The sequence below is a fragment of the Rhipicephalus microplus genome, chromosome 5 (genome assembly GCF_043290135.1).
Source record: "Rhipicephalus microplus isolate Deutch F79 chromosome 5, USDA_Rmic, whole genome shotgun sequence".
Classification (NCBI taxonomy): domain Eukaryota; kingdom Metazoa; phylum Arthropoda; class Arachnida; order Ixodida; family Ixodidae; genus Rhipicephalus; species Rhipicephalus microplus.
Genome location: NC_134704.1, coordinates 123,682,046 through 123,705,186, shown reverse-complemented (window position 1 = coordinate 123,705,186; position 23,141 = coordinate 123,682,046). Strand labels below are relative to the sequence as shown.

General features: G+C 44.6%; 1 protein-coding gene across 2 annotated transcripts in view; it reads right to left on the bottom strand.

Annotated features, from left to right (window-relative positions):
- LOC142817924 (uncharacterized) overlaps positions 1-23,141 on the bottom strand; it is a 30,595-nt gene that overhangs the window by 6,218 nt on the left and 1,236 nt on the right. Inside the window, exons 2-7 of one of the 2 annotated variants that reach the window (XM_075895895.1) lie at positions 20,732-20,820; positions 18,871-19,102; positions 16,427-16,546; positions 15,035-15,123; positions 13,200-13,416; positions 11,473-11,527 (exon numbers count right to left, since the gene is read on the bottom strand). In XM_075895895.1, coding sequence (XP_075752010.1) covers positions 11,516-11,527; positions 13,200-13,416; positions 15,035-15,123; positions 16,427-16,546; positions 18,871-19,102; positions 20,732-20,820 — 759 coding nt within the window. In that variant the 3' untranslated portion in view covers positions 11,473-11,515. The remainder of the gene's footprint in view (positions 1-11,472; positions 11,528-13,199; positions 13,417-15,034; positions 15,124-16,426; positions 16,547-18,870; positions 19,103-20,731; positions 20,821-23,141) is intronic. The other variant, XM_075895894.1, reaches the window with a different exon arrangement.

Genomic DNA, 23,141 nt, shown 5'->3' with positions numbered 1-23,141 from the left:
TAGTGGCTAAGGTACTCGGCTACTGACCCGCAGGTCGCGGGATCTGATCCCAGCAGTGGCCGCTGCATGTCCGATGGATGCGGAAATGCTGTAGGCCCGTGTGCTCAGATTTGGGTGCGCGTGAAAGAATCCCCGGTGGTCGAAATCTCCGGAGTCCTCCACTAGGGCGTCTCTCATAACCATATGGTGGTTTTGGGACGTTAAACCCCACAAGTCAATCAATCAATATCTGAGCTTCTGAACCGCAATAAACCTTTCTCTCTCTTCTCAGCTAATGCTTCTTATAATTGCCTGTCGCCTGCGCTTTCTTATCATATTACACATTTATTGCAATTCTAGTTTCTGTTTTTTTGTCGCTGTTTAAAATCTGAGCTCCTTGAGCTTTTGTGGGAGCGGCTAGTGCGAACAAGAATAATCGTCATCATGAACGGGTGCGCCCTCGCTTTACTCTCTTCAACTACTATTTCCCACCCGCAACAAAAATCATGTAACATCTAGCTGCATGAATGAAATGATTTGATATGTGGTGTTCAACGTCCCAAAACCGCCAAATGATTATAAGAGACACCGTAGTGGAGGGCTACGGAAATGTAGACCACCAGGGGTTTTGAACGCGCACCCAAATCTGAGCACATGGACTCGCAGCATGGTCACCTCCATTGAAAATGCAGCCGCCGCAGCCGGGATTTAATACGGCCACCTGCGGGTCAGCAGCCGAGTACCTTAGCTACTAGACCACCGTGGCATGCCGTGACTGAAATCACGCAACATCACGTAACAGCAAGTAACGAGACTGAAATTGCGTAACATCACACAACAGCTAATCACGGGACAAGACCCCATCAAAAAAAGCCAACAGTTGCTCACGTGACTAAAACCATGCAACACCATGTAAGAACTTGCCACGTGACTAAAAGTCACGTAACATGAAGTGACAACTAGTGACGTAATCGAAATCATGGAACTATAGTCACACGACATGTTCCCGCCAAAACCACGTGACACGTTCGTGGGGTGGGAAACCGACCAAAACCGGCGAACAGTGAAATCTAGCCATATTTAGTACTACCAGCAAAAAGTCAGATTCTCTAAAAAAACCTTGGCACTACTAGCACAATTTTGTTAAGTCAAACATTAGCTTGCCAGTTGGTTCCGGGCTTACGCCAAAAGTGTAAGTTGTACGCTTTTCTTTTCATGCTAAGAGGACATAGCGAGCGCCAATGAAGACACCAACATCCGCTATTAAATATAATGGCTGTCCCAAATATCAGGCAGCACGATTTTTAAAGACATTGTCATGCGAAGCACACCTAGTTCATATTCTTCCCAGCACTACTATTTTTCGGTTAATTAGATTTAGCTAATTAGTCATAATTAGGTTTCTAAATCAGGAAGTACTCAAAGAAACATTAACGTATCAAAGATGCATACGTAGGTATGTTCAAATATCATAGAGTGGTGCAATATTCAGCAACATACTAATTACGTGCTCAATTTTTGCGGCTGACATTTCAGCAACATGTGAAATATTTAAACAATAACAAGCGACAACGCTCCCAGCCGCAATACATAGGAACTTAGTTTTTATTTATTTCCTTACAGTTATCCTGTCTGAGAACCCTGCTTTCTGATACACAGTGCCATCTAGTTACATGCCAAATTTCAGATTTAGCGGCCTTTATTAGCCAAAAGAGCGAATGCGCAATGAGTACGTTGTTGAAAATAGTGCAGTCAGATTTCCCATGAACAAGACGACATATGCCTCAGTGACATTGTAACCATTAGGTGAGTATTTGTCAAGTTAGAAACCGAATTAGGACTAATTGCTAAATCTCATTGCCAAAAATGGTCCTGGCTACCACAGTATAAAGGACACCATACAAACTAGTTGTGCTTTGTGTAACAACGTTTCTCGTTTTCTAAGCAGTGCTGTGTGATATTTTGGACTCCCTGAATAAACAAACTATGAATCTAAATACCACTTTCATAAGAACTGTTCTAACACCAATGTGAGACGTGCCTCAACAAAGTAGTATGGATACTTCTTCCAACTTGATGCTTTATACATCTTGTACTCTTTTTTTTTTTTTGATGCAGCTGGAAGGTCACCTTAGTAAGTGCTGCAGTGCTGTTTTTCGCTACGTCGACGATTTTGTAATTTTTCCCCACAATGTTTCCAGCCGTAGTTTCTCTCTCAGTGTATTACTTTAGGGCTATGCAGAATGCCTGGGTGCAATTCACTGGGCTGTGTAACTCAGTAACTTTTAAATGCGAAGCATTTATTAGTGAACTTCGGCGACTTAAGCGTATCTATCTATCTATCTATCTATCTATCTATCTATCTATCTGTCTATCTATCTATCTATCTATCTATCTATCTATCTATCTATCTATCTATCTATCTATCTATCTATCTATCTATCTATCTATCTATCTATCTATCTGTCTGTCTGTCTGTCTGTCTGTCTGTCTGTCTGTCTGTCTGTCTGTCTGTCTGTCTGTCTACGACATTTAGCTCTCCTGGCCGTTTTGATAATGGTATCATCGATACCAAAATTGGTATGACACAACATAACTCTGTGATGAGCATAAGTGACTAGTCATAACATGAAAATCATGACATGTATGTCATGAATCATTATTTACAGTTGATGGTCTTGCTGCTCTTGCGGTGGTTTCATTCACATAACTTCTACTTCTAGAGCTCTACCATCACACATCACTTCACGAGGACTTCTTTAGGCTACGCCCTGCCATCTTTCCGCGCCGCGATAATCCCTTTAAAATCGAACGCTTCCCGTGTCGCACATTTCATTATGCTAGATTCTTAATACCGCGCACAATAACCGAGTGGAATGACTTACCATCAAACATTGCAACCGTCACAGATATCCCTGTATTTCAGAACCTATTAAACATGAGTACAAACGTGTGAACCTTTTGCGGTATTTCCCCCCTCTTTTTTCTGCAAACCGTGTTTTCTGTATAAAAGGCATATGTTTAAGGTTCGTGTTATTTTTTACTGTGTTTGCCTAATTCAGCATTTCACACGTGCTATTGGTGATGTTGTCATTCCTTTATGCTTTAATGGCGCGTGTGCTTGTAGTAAGCTAGATTGCGTTTTATTGTACACTTGTGACTTTATCTCTTTCTTTGTTTACATCAATTTCAAAATATTTTTAATGTTTCATTATTGTTTGACTCATAATATTTATTCTGACTATTTAAAATATGCGGTACAAATATTGACCTTATATTTACTCTAATCTATTTAGCAGCTGTATAGTGTATAGTTCGCGTGTTTTTCTGGCCCTATTAATCATTTCATGTACCTGTATGTGTTATAGCCCCCCCCCCCCTATGTAATACCCTCCTTTGAGAGGGCCCTTAAAGGTATTCTGAATAAATAAACAAATAAATAAATATGTTGCAAAACTGGTATGGTATGACATGACTACATGGCGAACACAAGTAACAGACCGTAACTTGAAAATCATAACATGCGTATCATGTAACAAAATAACTACATGCCACACTCATGATGCTCTCTTGACCGCTTCGGTAACTTCGCATCTAGCGAATTTGGAATTTCTGGACGTGAATGAATGACGAAGGTATGTGACTGGTGCAAACGTGATTATCATCAGGTGTCTGCCATGTAACAACATGACCACATGCCACGCTTATTATGCGCTCGCGGCCGTCTCGCTAGCTTCACATACACCAAGTTTGGTATCAAGACACTTGAATGGATGACGAAGGTATGTGATTTGTGCAAACATAATAATCGTGAGATGCATGTCATGTAACAACATGACTACATGCCACACTCATGATGCACTCGCGGCCGTTTCGCTAGCTTCACGTGTATCAAATTCGGTATTACGTGACGCGAACGGACGAAATAGGTAAATGACACGTTTAAGCATCATAATCATGGCATGCGTGTCATGTAAAACATGACTACATGCTACGGTCATAGCACTCTCGCGGCCGTTTCACTAGCTTCACATATACCAAATTTGTTATTACGTGACATGAATGAACGGTGAACACAAATGACAGGCGAAACATAATAATCATGACGTGGAAGTCGTATACGGGATAACTTAAGTCCGCCTTGTAACGTTGTGCTGAATTCAAAGTGACGTATCAATCCACCTCATTCGTGCTTCGCATATCATCGATTCCCACTGTCCGTGGGATCTGCCAATTATTGTTTAATATATTCGTAGTTTTAGAAGCCGTTAAAGGCTCAGAGACTGAGGCCTCGTAAACATGTTCCGGCGGCTCGATGCAAAAAAAAAAAGAATTGAAAACAATTACTTCGGAGAAGCTATCAAACGTTCGGACATTCGTAGAACCTGTCCACAGTGAACTCATCTTAATATTTTACTTACTTTTTTGTTCATCACGAAATGGACTCTTTATCGTGTCTACCTATCGGAGCCGGAACGCTTGAGCAGCTCGGCAATTATTTCTAGGAAACTGGCAGACGCACTTCGCGATAAACGAAAGAAATAAGCAGACACACGGACGAGTTCTCCTCGCTCAGTCGGCTGTGGGCCCCGGGAAAACACATGCTGACACAGGATGTGACCCATAAAAGCCAACAAAAAAAACAACAAAGGACGGAAAGATGCCAGTGCGTCTAGAAACTCAACAGTGATGCTTAGTAGAAGAATTGATTTATAAGTGGGGTTTAACGTCCTAAAATCACCATATGAGAGACGCCCTAGTGGAGGGCTCCGGAAGTTTCGACCACCTGGTGTTCTTTCAAGTGCACTCTACTGTGAGCACATGGGGCTACAGCATTTTCGGCTCCATCAAAAATGCAGCGGCCGCAGCCGGGATGGTTAGCAGAAGAAAGCGCCTAATTTCTGCAGCCTGAAAGGGAGCACGGCGTAGCGCCTGAAGCACAACGATGCGTGCATTTGCACATGTGGCGCATCACACAGCGTCAGTACCTTTCTCTCCTCCACTCCCATTGTCTTAGCTGCTACTGGTTGCATTCATGCGCAACAAGTCGAGATCCACCCTCCCTCCTCTCCCCCTTTCCACTTGTCACGAGGCTCTGAGGCCATTCGTGGTAGGCGTGACGTGGCATGTTGCTGAGCCTGACGGTGTCGTCAGCGTCTGCCGCACCTTAAGGACACCGGGTAATCGTTACAAGTGGAAATATAGATTCGCGTAAATAAGGACAGTGTTACAAATGCAGTTACAAAAAGATCGAAGGATGCGCAATCACCATGCTACACTTCAAACCCACACAACGCATCGCTGACCTATCTGCGTTTGTGGACGTAGGATATCAGCATGAGTGACAGAGGACACTTTGCGCTGCGTTCTCTATTAACTTAAGTTACTATAGTTGCATCACCTGGTGCATTTATTGTATATCTGGCTATATCGGTAGGCGTTAACGGCAGAGTTAGTGACATTACGGACGAAGAAAGACAGCCGCTGCTCCTTAAGGGTGTCAGCCCCGATTGTAAGTGTAGTTAGCACCACCAGTTACGACATTCGTATAGCCCCAAACGTATGGCATATATACTATGCCTGAGATATGCGTAATAGACCGGAAACACTGTATACGGGGAGGCGTTTGGAATCGATACATTTGAAGCATCAGCAGCAGTCTCTACCCTGTTTAGCATACATGCGCACGAATAGAGTGGGAAAATAGAATAGAGTGGGGAACAATCTGCCTCGTACATTGACTTCACAAGGAAAGTGGATGCTGCAGTGAAACTTCGCCTACCCTGAATGGGAACTCTGCGTCCTTTCTCGCTGTTCAGTCGATAATTTTACAAACTCTGTCAGAACCAACGGCAGCTATACAAATGTAACAAATACCATGACGGTTATATAGTGAGTACAAAATTTTTGTTACGTTTTTCTCTGAACTGCGAAGCAGTTTAAGAGACCACCCTGTCATCGCTTCACGTCTCGCATTGGCGTTATTATTCACATTAAGCCGCAGAGGCTACATGCTTGGGCGCCAGCGCTTGCTTTCCCACGAACACCAATGTCGCCGAAGCGGTAATTCGTGAATCTGAACCAGTGAAGCGACAGGGAAACGCCACATCGGAAGTTATGCACCTCGTCAACGAAGCCCCGTGGGCGTGCCCATAATACTACTCTCTGGCCTGTTGTTAACATGCGTGACCGCTAAAAATGCACTGCCGAAGCTGTGACGTCAGGTTTTGTACTCCCCTGTAACAACCCAGAAAACAGTGGGTCCTTCGCTCCGTTGAAAAGGTCTATAGACTGTCTTACCTATTACATGTGGGCGCTACCATTTTGGGCTATGAAGTCCATGTTTTCTTGTTTTTGTATATTGCGATATGAATTAATAAGGTAATGAGAGATCGTATGCACACATTCAACCATTTTCATGCGTATGCGTCTACCGTAGCACTGTTTGTTTAGTTGCTAAAGATGCAAAACACAAATGTTAACAGCCCAACATGGCGGCTCCGAAACCTCTCCGTGAACCGATCTGTACAAAGACGTACAGAAGTGAGAGATGGAGGCGAAAAGCCAGCGCTTCAGAGCAGCATAGGGCAGGAAGACAGTAAAGAGAAGACCATTGAACTTTAAAAAAAACTTCACAAAAGAAATGAGGTGATTACAAGAAAGGATAGGAAAAACAGAGAAATATCATACAACCAGGACAGAAAGCTGGGCCAGTTTAACAGTACTCGAACATATTTTAAAAGAGCGCACAACTACGCTGACACAAGAGAAGAAGCGCTTTGTCCTTTCTTCTCTTGTGTCTGCGTAGTCATGCGCTGTGTTAAAATATGATCACATAATCATACGAAAGAAACAGAAACAAAAATAAAAAACAGACAAAACGAAAAAATGAGATAAAAGGGTAAGAAAAAGCAGATGAACTCAACATAAATTCAATATAAACACCAAATCAATTCTCTGGAATTCGTACAGCAATCCCCTGCAGGGGAAGTGGCATGATTTTTTTTTTGTTCTGTCCTTTTTTTTAGATGCGGAGCATCTAATACTCGAGGCTTGTAGTGCGGCGCCGTCCGCAAGCTTCCTCCTCCTTCTTCCACCATCTGTGCATCCCTTCCTCCTCTACACACCGCGCGCGCTTCACTCCTCCACCATCTGTGCACCCTTCCTCCTCTACACACCGCGTGCGCTTCTCCTTTTCACGAACATTCGCTAGCTGTATAATGTAGCGCGCATGCGCCGTCACGCTTCGAGAACATCGGCAGCTGACGCGCGCGCATGCGCCGTCGCGCTTCGAGAACATCGGCAGCTGACGCGCGCGCATGCGTCGTTGCGCTTCTCCCCCTTCTCGAACATTCGACAGCTGACAGTGCATGCGCCGTCGCGCTGTATATATACTCAAGGTCGGTGCTCGCTCGCTCAGTTGCCGCTCGTCGGTTGGTTTGTACGGCGCGTCGACGTCCGAGGTCGCAATGATCGACGTCCCTTCGACCAGCACCGGCCAAAGTGTTGGCGGAACCGCAACCAAGTCGTCGTCCGAAGACAAGGCAGCGCGGAGAAGAGCTCGCGACGCCGAACGTAAACGTCGGCGTCGAGCGGAAGATGCTCAACTTAGAGAACGTGAAGCCGCTGAGAGACGTCAGCGTCGAGCAGCAGCACCGGATTCGGCCGCTTTGAAACGTAAGCGTCGACAAGAGGACCCGGACTTTCGAAAACGGGAAGCCGAGTGCAAGCGTCGGCGACGAGAGGCCGATCCCGATGCTGCCCGCGAGCGCAAGCGCGCCGAGGTAGCGGCGTGGCGCGCCAAGCAGTATGCCACGCCTAATTAACACCCCGTTAACCAATTATATGCTCCGCATCCTCCTCAGTGTTCCCCCGAGGGAAGCTGCGGGCAATTGTTTCGTTTGCGCAAGCTTCACCACGAACGCAACCTGGTGACTGCATCACCCAGAGCCGTATATATCTCAGACAATATTCGCACCAATTTTTCATGCAGCGAAATACGCGAGCGCTTGTTCGTTTAGTTGACACACCCTTAATATTATGAGTCAAAGTCAAGGTCCGTCGGCCAATGGAGTTGTCCAAGGTGACGACGTGCCGCATACCACCGTCTCAAATGGTCGACATCGACCGGTTTCATTTTCTGTTATTTTTTTCGTTTCCGCATTCTCGGCAGACGTATAAAGTAGCCAATAGTCGACGTCGCTGAACGAAGGCGCGTCGCTATGTGAAACGCGAACCGTCGCCCTGGAGCCCGGCGTACGCAGTTGTTTCCAGCGCCGCAAAACGCTGCTTCGAGACAAACCTCTTTACGCTTTCTTCGGACACGTCAGGATCGGTGCCTGTACCACGAAGTTGCGAAATATTTAATTCCGGTGTAATTTAACAGCGAAAGCACGGCGCCCATACACTTCACAGGCGCGTTGCCCGAAAGCTGTGAATAGGCGCGTTGTGTAATGACTAACGCGCTGGCATGTCGGGAATGAAAACACGCATTAGCGTTGAATTGCTATTTGTCTGATAATCATCGTATTTATAATAGCCATCTTCTCGGATAACTTACGCCTTTTCAATGATATTCCATATGGTGGGTAACGTTAACTTAGCTGGTGAGTAAGAACCGACGTGTTTTCTTTTACTGCACTTCGTTCGAGTGACTAATGTTTGTCTTATCTTGCCGCGACTGTTGGCGAGACATCGGGGATTTCCGAGGCATCCGTAAAGCCCGATTTGTGTTGCGTGGGCTTGATTAATTGCTATTTGAGATAAGTACATAAACAGCCGATATGTCATTTTGTCAGACTTACACATATCCGCCTCCGTTTGATTAATTATACACCGAAAGTTTTGAATCATTGATCTAGATAAACGTTAAACAGAATGACACTGAAGACCAGAAGTAAAATGTTCTTTCAGACAAATTTGTGGTAAACAAGCGTTGGCTTTTGAATGCATAAATGAGACTTATTTGCTACAGTAGATTCGACAATGTACCAAATGCCAAGTCCGTCAGGAAGCGCTGAGCGTGCTTCATTGATTTGCGATGCTATTCGATGTGTACTGTGATAGCCAGGAGCCTAACACTTTGGTTATTGAGATCGCCCTACGCGACTCCGTTAAATTCCGTTCTTTTTCAATGCCGTCAACGCATGCTCAAAGCATGAAATGTGGGCGAGGCTCAGTCGACTAGTAAGTCACGCATTGTCTCGGCATCGCTGTCCCATAAACTTTTCCGAGATGGCACACGCTTCGTAAGAAAACAAGTTCGGCAGCATGTATAGCCTTCCAGACAAAAGCCTGAAGGCAAAAGCCTTCTATACTATCGGTAATGTATGGATTGTAATACGCAACACAATCGGAGACCCGACTTGCCGAAAGACAAAACAAGCCGCAGTGGAAGAGACACGTATACAATTACCTTGGCGTTTTCATTCAACCATAATGTTCCTAACGTCTTCATTTTTGCGCTAAGAAAGAAGATCACATAAGAGACAATTGCTAAGAAAACATGCACACAATCTCAAGGAAGTAGACGATCCGCATCTTTCGTCCCATGCACTGCCGTAAGTGCACGTGTGAGCCCATATTTCGTTAGGCCAAGATTCTAGGAAGAAGCTGGAACATGTGAGCCCATGAACTCTGGGAAGCGTACCATATAAAGGAAAAAATGGACTAACTGTGTTAGCAAATCTGCCTAATGTGGGTGAGCTATCGCCTCCTGTAAAGTCGTTTGCGCCTCGTGACATACACGTGTATCGCGAATAGGCCCCATTTAGGTTTAACAGCCGTCGAGTGGTGGCTGACGGAGTGCTCGCATATGTTCACCATCATTATCATAGTGTTTCAGTAGTGACGTATAGCGAGTAGGCTAGGTGGCCGCTCAGAAGGCGTTTGGTAAGTGGAGTGAGTGGTTGCTCCCCGCGGGGGTCCGTAAGATACGGCTACTGAGGGTCATGTCGCGTTAGTTCCTTCGGGGTGAGTCGAGCATCGGTAACGCCGCTTTCGCGTTACCTTGTTTTTGTTATTATGTTGATTGCGCGTGTTGGAATGTTGTATGACGTTGTTCTGACATGTTACTAGTGACGTAATTGATTCGGCTGGAGATATTGTCTTTAATAAACGTAGTTCAAAATATGTACAAGCGTTTGGTTCGGTGCGGCTGCGTCAGCTGTCTCCGAGTGTTCCGAGAGCGTGCCTCATCTCGAGACCCCACGCTGTATAAGAGCGAGAAGAAGTTTTACGATGTCACATGTTTTTAGCTGTATAAGTAACGTTGCCGTGATATGCACGTGGCATGTCTGCGCACCACTGTAGTATATATTTAACTGCCATCTTTGGAGTAAACCAGCTGTCAGTATAGCACCTGTCTTGTCTTGCCACATGTCTTCATCCTTTTTAGCGCAAAAAATCGAGATGTAATGCACTCACCAACTCACCCAACAATAAGTTTTATGTACTATTCCTTAAGAGATGCAGGAAGGGGGGGGGGGGGGGACGAACAAAGGCATTATTCAACGCCCCTCTCCCTTTCATAATTTCTAAATTTTGCTTGCGCATATATAAATGCACATATACAAGCGCAAGCACGAGCAAGCATTAACTGCAGTTTAACCACCCCGAAAAAAATGGCAATATTACTGGTTCCTTCCTCTCCCTTATAGCTTTTCGAACCTCACGTGATGTTCTACTTTCAATATTAGCGGCCCATCATTGACCAAACGACGACGTCCCCTTATGACGTGCCCACGTGACGTCATTTCGTGTCGTCATGATGACGTAGCAAAGTTTCTCAAACTTTTGCGTCAAAAGTATTCGTTCCCTCTGCGCACGTCTTTCACTCGGAAGCCACGTGCATTTTAGGGGCGAAGCTCCTTTTAATTTAACTTTGTCACTTGTCACGCGTAACCGAGAAAAGAAGAGACGAGAAAGAAAACAAGGCAAAAGAAATGGAAGACCGCTTCTCGCCTCATTTCCTAGATGTCGTTACTCCACTACTACTCTCCGAAGTGGCACTATTTTCCGATTGGCCTCTGCACACGCTTTGCCTGAGTAAGCGGATAACGAGTACCTCTCTCAGTATTCTGGATAGTCGCCGTACGTGGAGAATCCTTGGTGGGGCATAGACGAACCAGTGCGGCGAGCGCGTTAAAGACACTTGAGCTTGGCTTCCTTAGCTCGCGTCTCGTCAATGTTACCCGCACGCCGTCTGCATTCTCGAACGCGATCGGACGCATGTATGGACGGATGGACACGGATGTATAGACGACGGACGCTTCACCCCACTCATCATTCACTCCGTGGGTATGCCGAGATTTTTTCCTGTTTTTTTCACAACTTCTTTCGCCTATCAAAAAGCGGATGACTTGGGCGATTAGTTCAATCAGTTTTGGGGTAGAAACTATGCAGAGGGGGGCACTTATGCTTGGTGGAAATTATTATAAAGCCGGTATTCAGCACGCATGTCACCTGCAAGAATGTGTGTAGAAGGGTAGATACGGTAGTGCTTACGCAGTATTGCGACGTTGTTGCCGGCCAACTTTTAGCCCTTGCCCTGAAACGAGAACGCAGAGCTTTAGAGTCAATAAATGTCAAAAGGCGCAAAAAAAAAAAGGACCCTATTATGGCGATATATAGCATGGTTTATAAAAACGCATTTACAAGATCGATTGATGATTGAACTTAACTGATATGCGGGGTTTAACGTCCCAAAACCAACATATGATTATGAGAGACGCTGTAGTGGAGGGCTCCGGAAATTTCGACCACCTAGGGTTCTTTAACATGCACTTAAATCTGAACACACGGGCCTACAGCATCTTCGCCTCCATCGCAAATGCAGCCGCCGCAGCCGGGATTTGATCCCGCGACCTGCGGGTCAGCAGCCGAGTACTTTATGCACTAAACCAACGTGGGCGGGGGGGGGGGGATAAAACCTAGAACTTGCGTTGGGCTGTCCGCCTAGGTGGAACAGTAGCTAGGCTGCTAAACAGCGACTTGCCTGGTGGCCCGGAGGTCGCGGGTTCGATTCTGGCCGTGGCAGTCGCGTTTCGATGGAGGCAAAATGGTAGAGGCCCGTGTACTGTACGATGTCAGTGCTCGTTAAAGAACACCGGATAGTTAAAATTTCCGCAGCCCTCCACTATGGCATCTCTCATAATCATACGGTGGTCTTGCTGCGCGAAACCCCGAATATTATTAACTTGCATTTGGGATCCAGCAGAATGCTTCGGAAATTAGCTGACAACTCAATTACTGGATTTAGAAGGGAAATCAACTCAACATTCATGCTATAGCAGAAACAGCACAGCCATCATTAGCAATCGTGAGCCCATTTTCAGCGAACATTAATCAACGTTGTTCGAAAGCCGTCACAATGTAGGCAGGCACCCTACACGCTAAGAAGATTGGTAGTACTTTGTGCGTCCTTCTGCAGCATTGCAAATATAGTCTTTTGGCCGACTTTCATTTTGTTTCTCGAAAACAGCATGGTAGTCGCCTTCCTATCAAGAGTGCTACGCCACTCTGAAAGGCTTGTCATAGTCATAGCATGCCATCTGTGACCAGCAAATACCGGCCAAGCGTTCAATGATATAACGAAAACGTGGGATAAGGGATTATTAAGAGTGGAAGTCCAAGATGCCTCACCGAACGCGAAAAATTGACTGTCGCCGTCACACATCGATGGCATCAACACAATGTGACAAAAAAATCATAATGCACGTGATGATATTACCATATGATGCCATCATTATGTTGAAAGTTGCAATACTTGGGACGCTTTTACGACGTTGCTGTAGCATATTACTTCATTTAACGTGACGTCACATGGGCCTGACCGTCACCCCCGGAAGCTTTTCCGGGGGTGACGGCCTGACACCGTCCCATGGGGAAAGGGTACCGATCCCGGAGGTAGCGGAAGAGAACGCCAGGTGTTTAAGCTTGCGAATGGGTGTGGTAAATGATCAATACTTATACTGGAAAAAAAAATATGGAGGTCTTTGCCTTCATGTCGCTTTAGCATTGACTGCATAACTCACTCTCTGAGTTTATTTTTCTATGCGGCAGAACGACACCCCGACTGTGCTTTTTCTTCTTTTTTTTCTTTTTTTTTATCAGAGTGTATATAGAAACACGTTCGCTGCACTGCGCCGTCTCGTATGCCACCTCGCTGACAAACAACACGGAGAAAAGAAAAAAAAGAAGAGACATGTGAGCACACTCACGATGTGGAGGTTGGTGATCTCGATGTCGCCGTCGATGATCATGACGGGGGTGACGAGGCGGCGCATCGAGTTGGCCACCATCTTGCGGTTCAGGCTGAGGAAGGCGCAGCTGGAGTGCGACGACACCTGCAGTTCCTCGTGCGTGGCGCGGTGAAGCTGCTCCTTGTGTTCCTCCAGGTCGATGTCGAACGATATCTCGCCGAAGTTAAGCGACAGCCTGCGAACAAGTATACGACGATAAGGATATACACCCTCGTCACGTTTATCGTATAACAAGGCCGCTATATGAGTGAACGGCTCATGCATACAAGTATGTTATGCAGCGACTACCTACCATCCAACTCGGAACAAGTCAACTTGACAAAAGGGCAAATAAATCAGGAAAGATGGAGCTAGCAGTGAGAAACTGACCTTCGAACGTGATATTGTAATTTACATGGCAACTTGTGCAAGTTCATCATCATCATGATCACCATCACCACCACCACCACCATCATCATCATCATCGTCGTCGTCATAGTCATCATTATCACCATTATTATAAGCCTATCTTACAGCTGCTGCAAAACAAAGGCCTCTTCCAACCCACTCTGTCCTGTGCAACCTCGTTCCAGTTTATGCCTGCAAATTTCTTGGTTTTGTCAGCAGTTGTGGCAACGATGTAAGTGTAGCTCGGCCTTTGTAGCAAAATACCTTTTACTGGATTTTCAGTCATGTTCAGGAAGAAACTTTTATGCATGCGTAAAATGGTCAGTTTGTATGAGTGGATGGGCCTTAAAAACGCAGAGTTGCTTGATTGACGTTTTTAGTTATTCCAACCCAAAAATTGCCTGGATAAGTGATGTCAATAAATGAAAAAAAAACCATGACAATGTCCCACTGAGATCTGCTGACGTATCTTGTTAGCGCGTCTTTACATGTAAACTTATAGGCCAATCTAAATTGCTCGAGCACGCCGTCTACGTACCTGTCTCCTCAACCCTGAATCCCCTTCCCCCCAGCGTACGGTAGAAAACGAGATGCGCCCATGGTAACCTTTCCTACCTTCCTCCTCTTCCTCACAAAGACTGCCGAAAGTTTCTAAACTGGGGTCATCGACTTGCGTTTATTGAACGCGTGGTTTTCTGTGTTTCTCAAACACTAGATCAGTTTCAGCTTACCAGCCAAAAAGTGCGAAAAATTCTCACAGTAGAGGGACTTGGCGAGAGATCTCTCGCGCGATTTGACATGTTGTCATGGCGGCGAAAAAGAGAAATTTTGCTTATAAGTAGCCATGAAACTACAGCAATAAATTAGGTATATAGCGTAGGTTACCAAACTAATTGAACAAGGAAGAGCCACAAGTCGGTTTCGTAATGTCCGTCATTGTCAGTATTATAAATTAAAAGAAACTCAATTTTGTGACTACCACTTTACCTCAGGGAATTATTTTCGACAATATTTACAGAGGCACCCTGTAAAAAAGTATGAATCAAGAAAGAGACAGCATGTATGTATGTATGAATGAATAAATGTATGTATGTATGTATGAATGAATAAATGTATGTATGTATGTATGTATGTATGTATGTATGTATGTATGTATGTATGTATGTATGTATGTATGTATGTATGTATGTATGTATGTATGTATGTATGTATGTATGTATGTATGTATGTATGTATGTATGTATGTATGTATGTATGTATGTATGTATGTATGTATGTTCACTGGACCTTGTAAACATATCTCTAAACTGGCTTAATGCGTAAGCGCGAGATGTAGTGGCAGCCGCCAGGAAATTTCGCACCCTTACGCATGTTGCTACAAACAAAATTCCTCATGCGAAACTCACTTCTTGCCAGGTGGTTTCACGTGGAATCGTATGGTGTAGGTGTCGTTGTACGCCACCGCCCCGTTTAGGTTAACCGTGAGCGGCAGTTGCTATATAGGAGAGAAAGCAATGAAATAGATGTTAGATACGCGCGCCACACAACCATCGTCTTCTATTCCCCACCAATCAAGGCGTCGTCTTGGCTGTAAACTAACATCTAGCCCTGCTTCATTGTTATGCATTTCCCGAATCTCTATATCTAGAATGGAGAGAGTTCCACTTCTGGCCTAAACTTGACTGCTACTGCGTTCATGGCACCCAAACAACAATTCAATATAACATCAGACAGCCGCAAAGTGGATTGTTAGTTTATCAACCATCCACTTTCAACTTTTCATGTGTCTGTACGCCTTCGTTACAAAGGCATGAGAAAAGAAAAAGATTTAGGCTTGTCCTGAAGATAAGAGCTTCGCTTCTTAGTGCAGTATAGCTCATAGCCGCGCTATATTCAATTTGTGGAAATAGCCAGCTCCAAAGTAGGCGTCGATGAACTTGCACCTTGATGCATCGAGCTTAACTTTGGTTATCACACCAGTATGTCAACCAAGCCTTTAACCTCGATGACATGCGCGTATATTGTTTTTGACATCTGTGGTAGTCCACCGTTCATGAAGTGCTCTAACAGGAATCTCAAGTCGTTCTCTTGCTGCAATGCCGTTATGGGCTTTTACGGAAATTACACAACGATGCGGTTATGAGGCACTCTACAGTGGAGAATTGAGTCATAATTTTGATCACCTGAGGTTAGTGAACCTGCCTTGTAAGATCTCTTCCGATGCAGAAACGACACATCACGATTAACATCACATAAAAAGTTGGCAGGAACTTCACCACGTGTTCTGTTTCTTGTGTCACATCTGATACGCTCTTTTTGTTCTAAGTCATAAAATCTTACAGCGAGGTTACCACTTTATGATGGGCGAGCGCCAGCTGTGTGTCGTCATACAGCGAATTGTTCTCATTGGCCGACAGCTGCCTAGACCGAGATCACAGTTGTGATCAGATGCGCTCATGACCCAAAGGAGAGAGCAGGTGCTAGTGTAGTGCTCCGCCTTTAGTCACACACACTAGCAGCACTAGCAGCACTAGTGCACTCCAGAAGCACATCGAGAGGTAGCGATCGCGTTTGGCAACATGTGATCAAAGTTATGACGCTCACGTGACCTGGCTTCTTTCACTCGTGTCATCTCCGTCTGTAACTTCAGCGATCTCATGACAAGCCGATAAACTCCGGCACTGAGGTAAATTAAAGATTGCGTGGGAAAATGTATTAGGACCCTTTTAATGTTCGGAAGGACCATGGATGTTTTTCCGAGTAATTATGTTATATTAAACGATAAAAACCTTTCTTACCTTAAATTCACACGGTATAACCAGTTCCGGAATGAATACACTGCCATATAGGGTGAACTCGTTGGCGATGCCTCCTTCATCCATGTCGTGCCTATTGTACTCGCGACCGTTGACGTAGGTCTGTCGAAAAAGTAAAAAAAAAAGTGTGAATCAAGCAATAAATGAACAGCAGGATAACGTGGGCTCAAAGACCCTGTGAAATATATATGGCGTGCAAACACGTACACAGAAAAAAAGTCGACACATCAGGAACGCCTACTAACAACCCAATAAAAGCTCCACGGCGAAAAAGAGAGGCCCAAAAACGTATCTGCTCATGCCCATGCAACAGGCGAACATCATAAATCTGGCCGGCGCGGGGGTTTACGTGAAGGATAACTTGAAGGCGTTTGATTTCAGCTTTATGTAAATTAATCTATGGTAGGCTCCCTCATGCGCTCATCTTAAGAGCAGCAACTCTTAAAAAGACATTCACAAGAAAGCAGTTTTTTTTTAGTTTAAGCTAATTAGCCTTTCAAAGTACCAAAGCCACTACTCATGCTATAACACGATGTTTCGCTAGCGAAAAAAGGCGCCTAAAAGAAAATGTAGGTGGCGACGCCCCCACTTCATATGTTTCGACGGTGTTACCCGGGCCTACCCAGTTCTTAGTCCGTAGATGTGAAGTAATATGTCTTTTGATAGAACCAAGTACTTATCGTACCAAGCTACGAAGAATTTTGTTGATGCAATCAGGTAAAAGTATGATAAAAAAGGCACTTTGCAGTCTCTATGTCACGCTGACGTCTATGTGCGGAGATTTTAGAGCGAAATATTAAGCATAAAAATTTGACCTCCATTCTCTCTTCTGGTACGCGCATGCTACGAAATCAATGACAGTGAAGTTATGGATGAGTAGTTTATCAGTTTATTTTGATTCATTGTTTCACGATAGTGCCTCTGAAGTACTCGTTCGTACGAAAAAATTGCGGTAAATTTTGTCATCACATAGCTGGAATTGAAACAATCTTCAGTAAAATCATATGTTATCGTGATAACTCGTCACGCACAGTAAAATAGTGCATGCAACGAGGACCTTCTCTTGCGCATTATTGTATGCATAGGATGGGTGGATGCTCTGAGATACCCTTTATAACAGGGTGGTGACAGGCGTGCCACAAGACTCAATAAATAAGCTTTTTCGTCTTTATCTGTATTTTTTTTAAAGTTGGCCTAATGCCGTAGTTGTCTTTTCGATCAACTCTACCTTACTTTATGAAAAATCAACGCGAATTCATAAACAAGTTTTCTGCCCTTTACGGCAGAATTTCCTTATTTTTCCCGCTATTTATTTTTGCCTCTTCTCTATATAGTTTTCTGCCACCAATACTCTAACCGTATCTTACTTATTTCTTTCGCGCCCGTGTTCAGTTTTCCATTGTCGTCCTTAAAACCCAAGGCTTCATGTAGGATTATGCCAAAACGTGACCTGGGGTCAGAACATACTCTGTCGTTACTTTATCTTGCCCATTCCTACGCACAGAATGCGCCATCTAGCGTTGCTACCACGAAGCTGCATGAAAACATAAAGTGAATGGGTGCTGACCATATATTGCATGACTTGGGTTCAATACCGTTTAGCAATAGTGAAATTTAAAGTGTGATAGAACATGTACAATATCAATACGTTCCGCCCTCCCAGCCTACCATTGATATACGTATGCGACACTACCTTCACTTATGTAATCAGCCCGATGAGGTTTATCTTAATTTTTTGGAAATAAATGCCTGCAAACTTTTCGTGGTTCTATTTCGCGAGTATCACTACAGCCAAACCCAAAGTAGACAGTGAGGTGCCGCTCTACAAGTGACGCCATACGTGACATTCCTGCACAGGTCCCATGATATTTGGCACGATACATCGGTCGACATTACTGGTATAGGGTTAATGAGGTTACAGAAACACGCCACGCCGTAGTGGGGGACTATTGATAGATTCTGCCCAACTGATGTTTTTTTTAAACATGAGTCTAAATATAATTACACCGGCGTTCTCGCACATCGCCCGCGTCCTCCAGCTGCAAAGCGCGACCCGACATATTAATCAAGGTGTGGCTTTATACAATCTAAATCACCCTAGTGTAGAACAATCACGTGACTACTCAAGCCATTGTGTTTTATAAAATATCCAAAAATAGACATCGTAATGATACCAAACATCGTCGGACCACATGCAAGGTCCTTGTGGTATAACTCAAGCCTAAATGGACTACTAAAGTCGCTTAGCGCAGATAGACGGGACAAGATTAAGCTACACACACAGGCGTGACAGGAAACGTGTATGCAATGATTTGGGGAGGGGGGGGAGGCTAGCGGCTGAAGACGACGCAAGCGTCCGGAGTCACATGCTCCACCGCTCTAGACAAGTGTGGCTCTGACTGTGAAACCGCATCTTCGCCACCCACCACAAGCTGCTTTTCCTTGTCGTCGTAGTGCAGCTGCATGAAGTGCTCGCTGTGCGGTTTGAAGACAGGCGCCACCGAGCCGATGTCCGAGTTGTGCCACTCGTACTTATCCTCCTTCCCGTCCACCAGGTCCTGGAAGGTGACGCGCACCTTGTGGTGGCCGACGCTTGTGATCTCCGTCGAGTTCCACACGTGGTGCCTGTCCGACGAGTGCGTGAACTCCCAGTGCACCCTGCAGGCAGGCACAAAGTTACGCGTCGCTCAGGGTCCCTTATCAACCCTGAAGTTCTTTGAACGAAACATGTGTTCTCGCAAACGTATGAACTGCTTGCTGCCTGCGTCCAATTTCGGAGCTACTACATGTGTTCTTGTGAGAGAAGGCAAGGTGTGCAGATATGACCATAAGCATAGGCGTGCGCTGGTTTCTTTATGTAGGAAGAGGGGGTGCAAGCTTCAAGTTTCCCCAGTGCCCCCACACTGCTGGAGAAGTTGGCAAGAAGGGATGGGGGTTCGGAAGTTCGTGAGGACCTCGGTATACCGCTGGAACCCTTAGGAACTTTCTGACCAGAAACGCAGTGCAAATACGAGTTTTAGTTATCGGAGGGGGGGGGGAGGCTCCTATTACGCCTGCCCCTCTAGTTTTGGTGACAATACACTAAGACCACACAAACAATAATTATCAGCCAATACAGTGCACTACTATAAAGAAAACCCAGATCCTCGATAAGGATGGTGCCAACGGTTGAGATTCAGCCCAGCCAGCTAACGGTTGAGATTGAGGTGCAAGCGGCCGTGAGAGTGGGGCACAGAGATGAGCGAGAGCGAACGGCTAGAGAAGGAGTGGCGAAGCACTGCACCTTCCTTCTCCTACACCCTCTCGCACCACATGCTCCAGTTGCTATGGGCGAGGATAAGCACGCACGCCCGCAGCTGTTACTATGGGAGAGGTAGTGAGAGTGGAGAGGTAACACCTGCCGGCATGCGGACACCACCGCGGACAACGCCGGAAGCCTGACATAGCCCGACTGAGAAATGCATTCGCATTTAGAAAAAAGTAAACGCGTGACCTATGATTCCATGCTCAGGTAGGGTAGTGACATTGTCACGCCTTACCTGCTTTCATATTGAACACTTACCAATAGCTCACCCTTCCGTCGTTATGGAGCTCCTCTTGCGCCAATTCAGCGAGCACAGGATATTGCTCATGACGTAACACGAATGCCAAACTAGGGCACCATTACACTTTTCCCACTTAATGTCAATGCAACGTTTTCATCGTCATATTACATGATTTTTCAGCGCGGACATTTACCTGCCTCGTTGCGATACAGAGCTCAGCCATTACAGCAAACGCCTGCGTCTCCTAGCCTCCTAAAATCCTCCTCAAAGAAAGGTTTTCTGCACGTCAGTTTGTTGCAATACCAAATGAGGAGTGAAAGACGACCTATATATGCCCTTAACAGGCTGGATGCGAAGATGCAATGCTGCCGCAAAAATGTGGGCTCGTGTAAGACACGCACCGCCTTAGTTGATCATAACTCATAATATTAAGCAGAAAGTGAGGAGTCAATGTGATTCCATCTCTCCTACTCTCTACAAACATTGTTGCACAAGGGCAACGCAGATATGTAATTACAACACGGTACAGTTTTCATAAAAGTGCTCACAATCTCGTGCCAATACATAGCTGGGCTGTCACCGTAGCACGCTTCAGCTCCACAATAACATTTCACAAGCTGAAATGACGCTCGCATTGCACATCCCGACAAAAATAAAAATAAATATATCAGCGTGTTTAAGTTAGCTATGATTCTATCGTTATTAATCTGTACACGGCTGAAACCCATAAGCCATGGTTCACCTCTTAAAGTCGACGGGCATCACCATCTGCATGTAGATGTCCCCAAGCTCCTTGATTGACTTGGGGAGCCTGATGTAGACCGGCGTGACCTGAAGACGACAGGGAGAGAGAGGGAACCAGCATTACTGTTGGCACGAGGTCGTCAGCGAGTGCGCGTGCAAACGGTCAGCCAAAAATTCTTTTTTTCGTTGCCTAAATAAATTCACTCGAGCTATACTTACATGTAGCAGTGTGCAAATAGAGGAAAATGACCTGCACATGTGTTTTTTTAGGAGCAAAGCGCCGAGAGTGTGGGTCTGTCCTTCCTCGCTCGTACGTGACTGCCTAGTTCGATGACTCACTCAGCAAGTGCGAACAGACAGACAGACAGACAGACAGACAGACAGACAGACAGACAGACAGACAGACAGACAGACAGACAGACAGATAGATAGATAGATAGATAGATAGATAGATAGATAGATAGATAGATAGATAGATAGATAGATAGATAGATAGATAGACAGACAGACAGACAGACAGACAGACAGACAGACAGACAGACAGGCAGACAGATAGATAGATAGATAGATAGATAGATAGATAGATAGATAGATAGATAGATAGATAGATAGATAGATAGACAGATAGATAGATAGATAGATAGATAGATAGATAGATAGATAGATAGATAGATAGACAGATAGACAGATAGACAGACAGATAGATAGATAGATAGATAGATAGATAGATAGATAGATAGATAGATAGATAGATAGATAGATAGACAGACAGACAGACAGACAGACAGACAGACAGACAGATAGATAGATAGATAGATAGATAGATAGATAGATAGATAGATAGATAGATAGATAGATAGATAGATAGATAGATAGATAGATAGATAGATAGATAGATCGATAGATCGATAGATCGATAGATCGATAGATAGATAGATAGATAGATAGATAGATAGATAGATAGATAGATAGATAGATAGATAGATAGATAGACCAACACACAGACGGACAGATAGATAGATAGATAGATAGATAGATAGATAGATAGATAGATAGATGGATAGATGGATAGATAGATAGATAGATAGATAGATAGATAGATAGATAGATAGATAGATAGATAGATAGATAGATAGATAGATAGATAGATAGATAGATAGATAGATAGATAGATAGATAGATAGATAGATAGATAGATAGATAGACGGACAGACGGGCAGACAGACAGACGGGCAGACAGACACACAGACAGACAGACACGCAGACAGACAGACAGACAGACAGACAGACAGACAGGACAGGAAAGGAAAGGACAGGACGGGACAGTGCAGACAGGCAGGCAGGCAGGCAGGCAGGCAGGCAGGCAGGCAGGCAGGCAGGCAGGCAGGCTATGGATGGACGGACGAACGGACATTTCACGATTTACCAATAAAACCCTCTGAGGCTTCGTCGCACTCATCATCATTCACTCCGTGGATATGCTGCGATTTTTTTTTTCGACATGTAGAATAGAGCAGCCGACGTTAGTGATTATGACGATGTTAGGTCACAACTAACAAAAGTCGCAAGGTCCTCCATGCTTTCACTCAAGGTGACTCGAGGATGAAAAAATATTTCTTCGTTTGTTATAGGTCTTATGGTTCCCCGTAGATTGTATCATTCTATCTCAATCCATTGTATGTACTTATTTGCTTTAACTACTAATCATTAGGATAAGCTATCATCGGAACCAGTTCCTCCTTATGAAGAATTTTCACACTATACTTCATCTCTGAAGCTCCCTTCAGCACTGTGAAGGATACAGGGTTTCATGTGAGATTGGGAATGTGATTAGCCATTCATTCGTCCATAACCCGTCATCTACTCGGCGTCTCTCTGTCGTTTGCTCGCGCGCAGAGTCTAGGAAGCCTTGGGGCGCTTAAAGTCGACAGACGCATCGCAGAGAAGGAAAAAAATGGCTGCACACTTTGCAGCTGGGGCGTTTCGTTTAATGTATCGCATTTATGCATTTCGCTATCCGTGATTCCGTGTTACACTGCAATACGGCGGTTTCGTGGCGTATGAATACAAGTATACGCTTCATTTGTAATGTATAATTTTAACGATGTTCTTGTTCTTTCATAATTTCCATTACTCTGTATGTCATTTTAGAATAATTATTTACTTTTTCTTGCCTGTTTGTAATATAATTAGTATTTTACATATTTGAACTTCTCTGCCCGATTTTTTTGTATAAAGGTTTTTGAATTGTTGCTACCAATTAAAGCCATGTGTAAACCATTTCTCTGCTCTCCTTTTGCGACATTATGCATGGGCCCGGAAAACATTTTCAACTCAAAAATGAAGTGTGATATATGATAGCGTTTTCCCTCTATTACTGTAAACGTCTCTTGCTGATCTCTATAGAG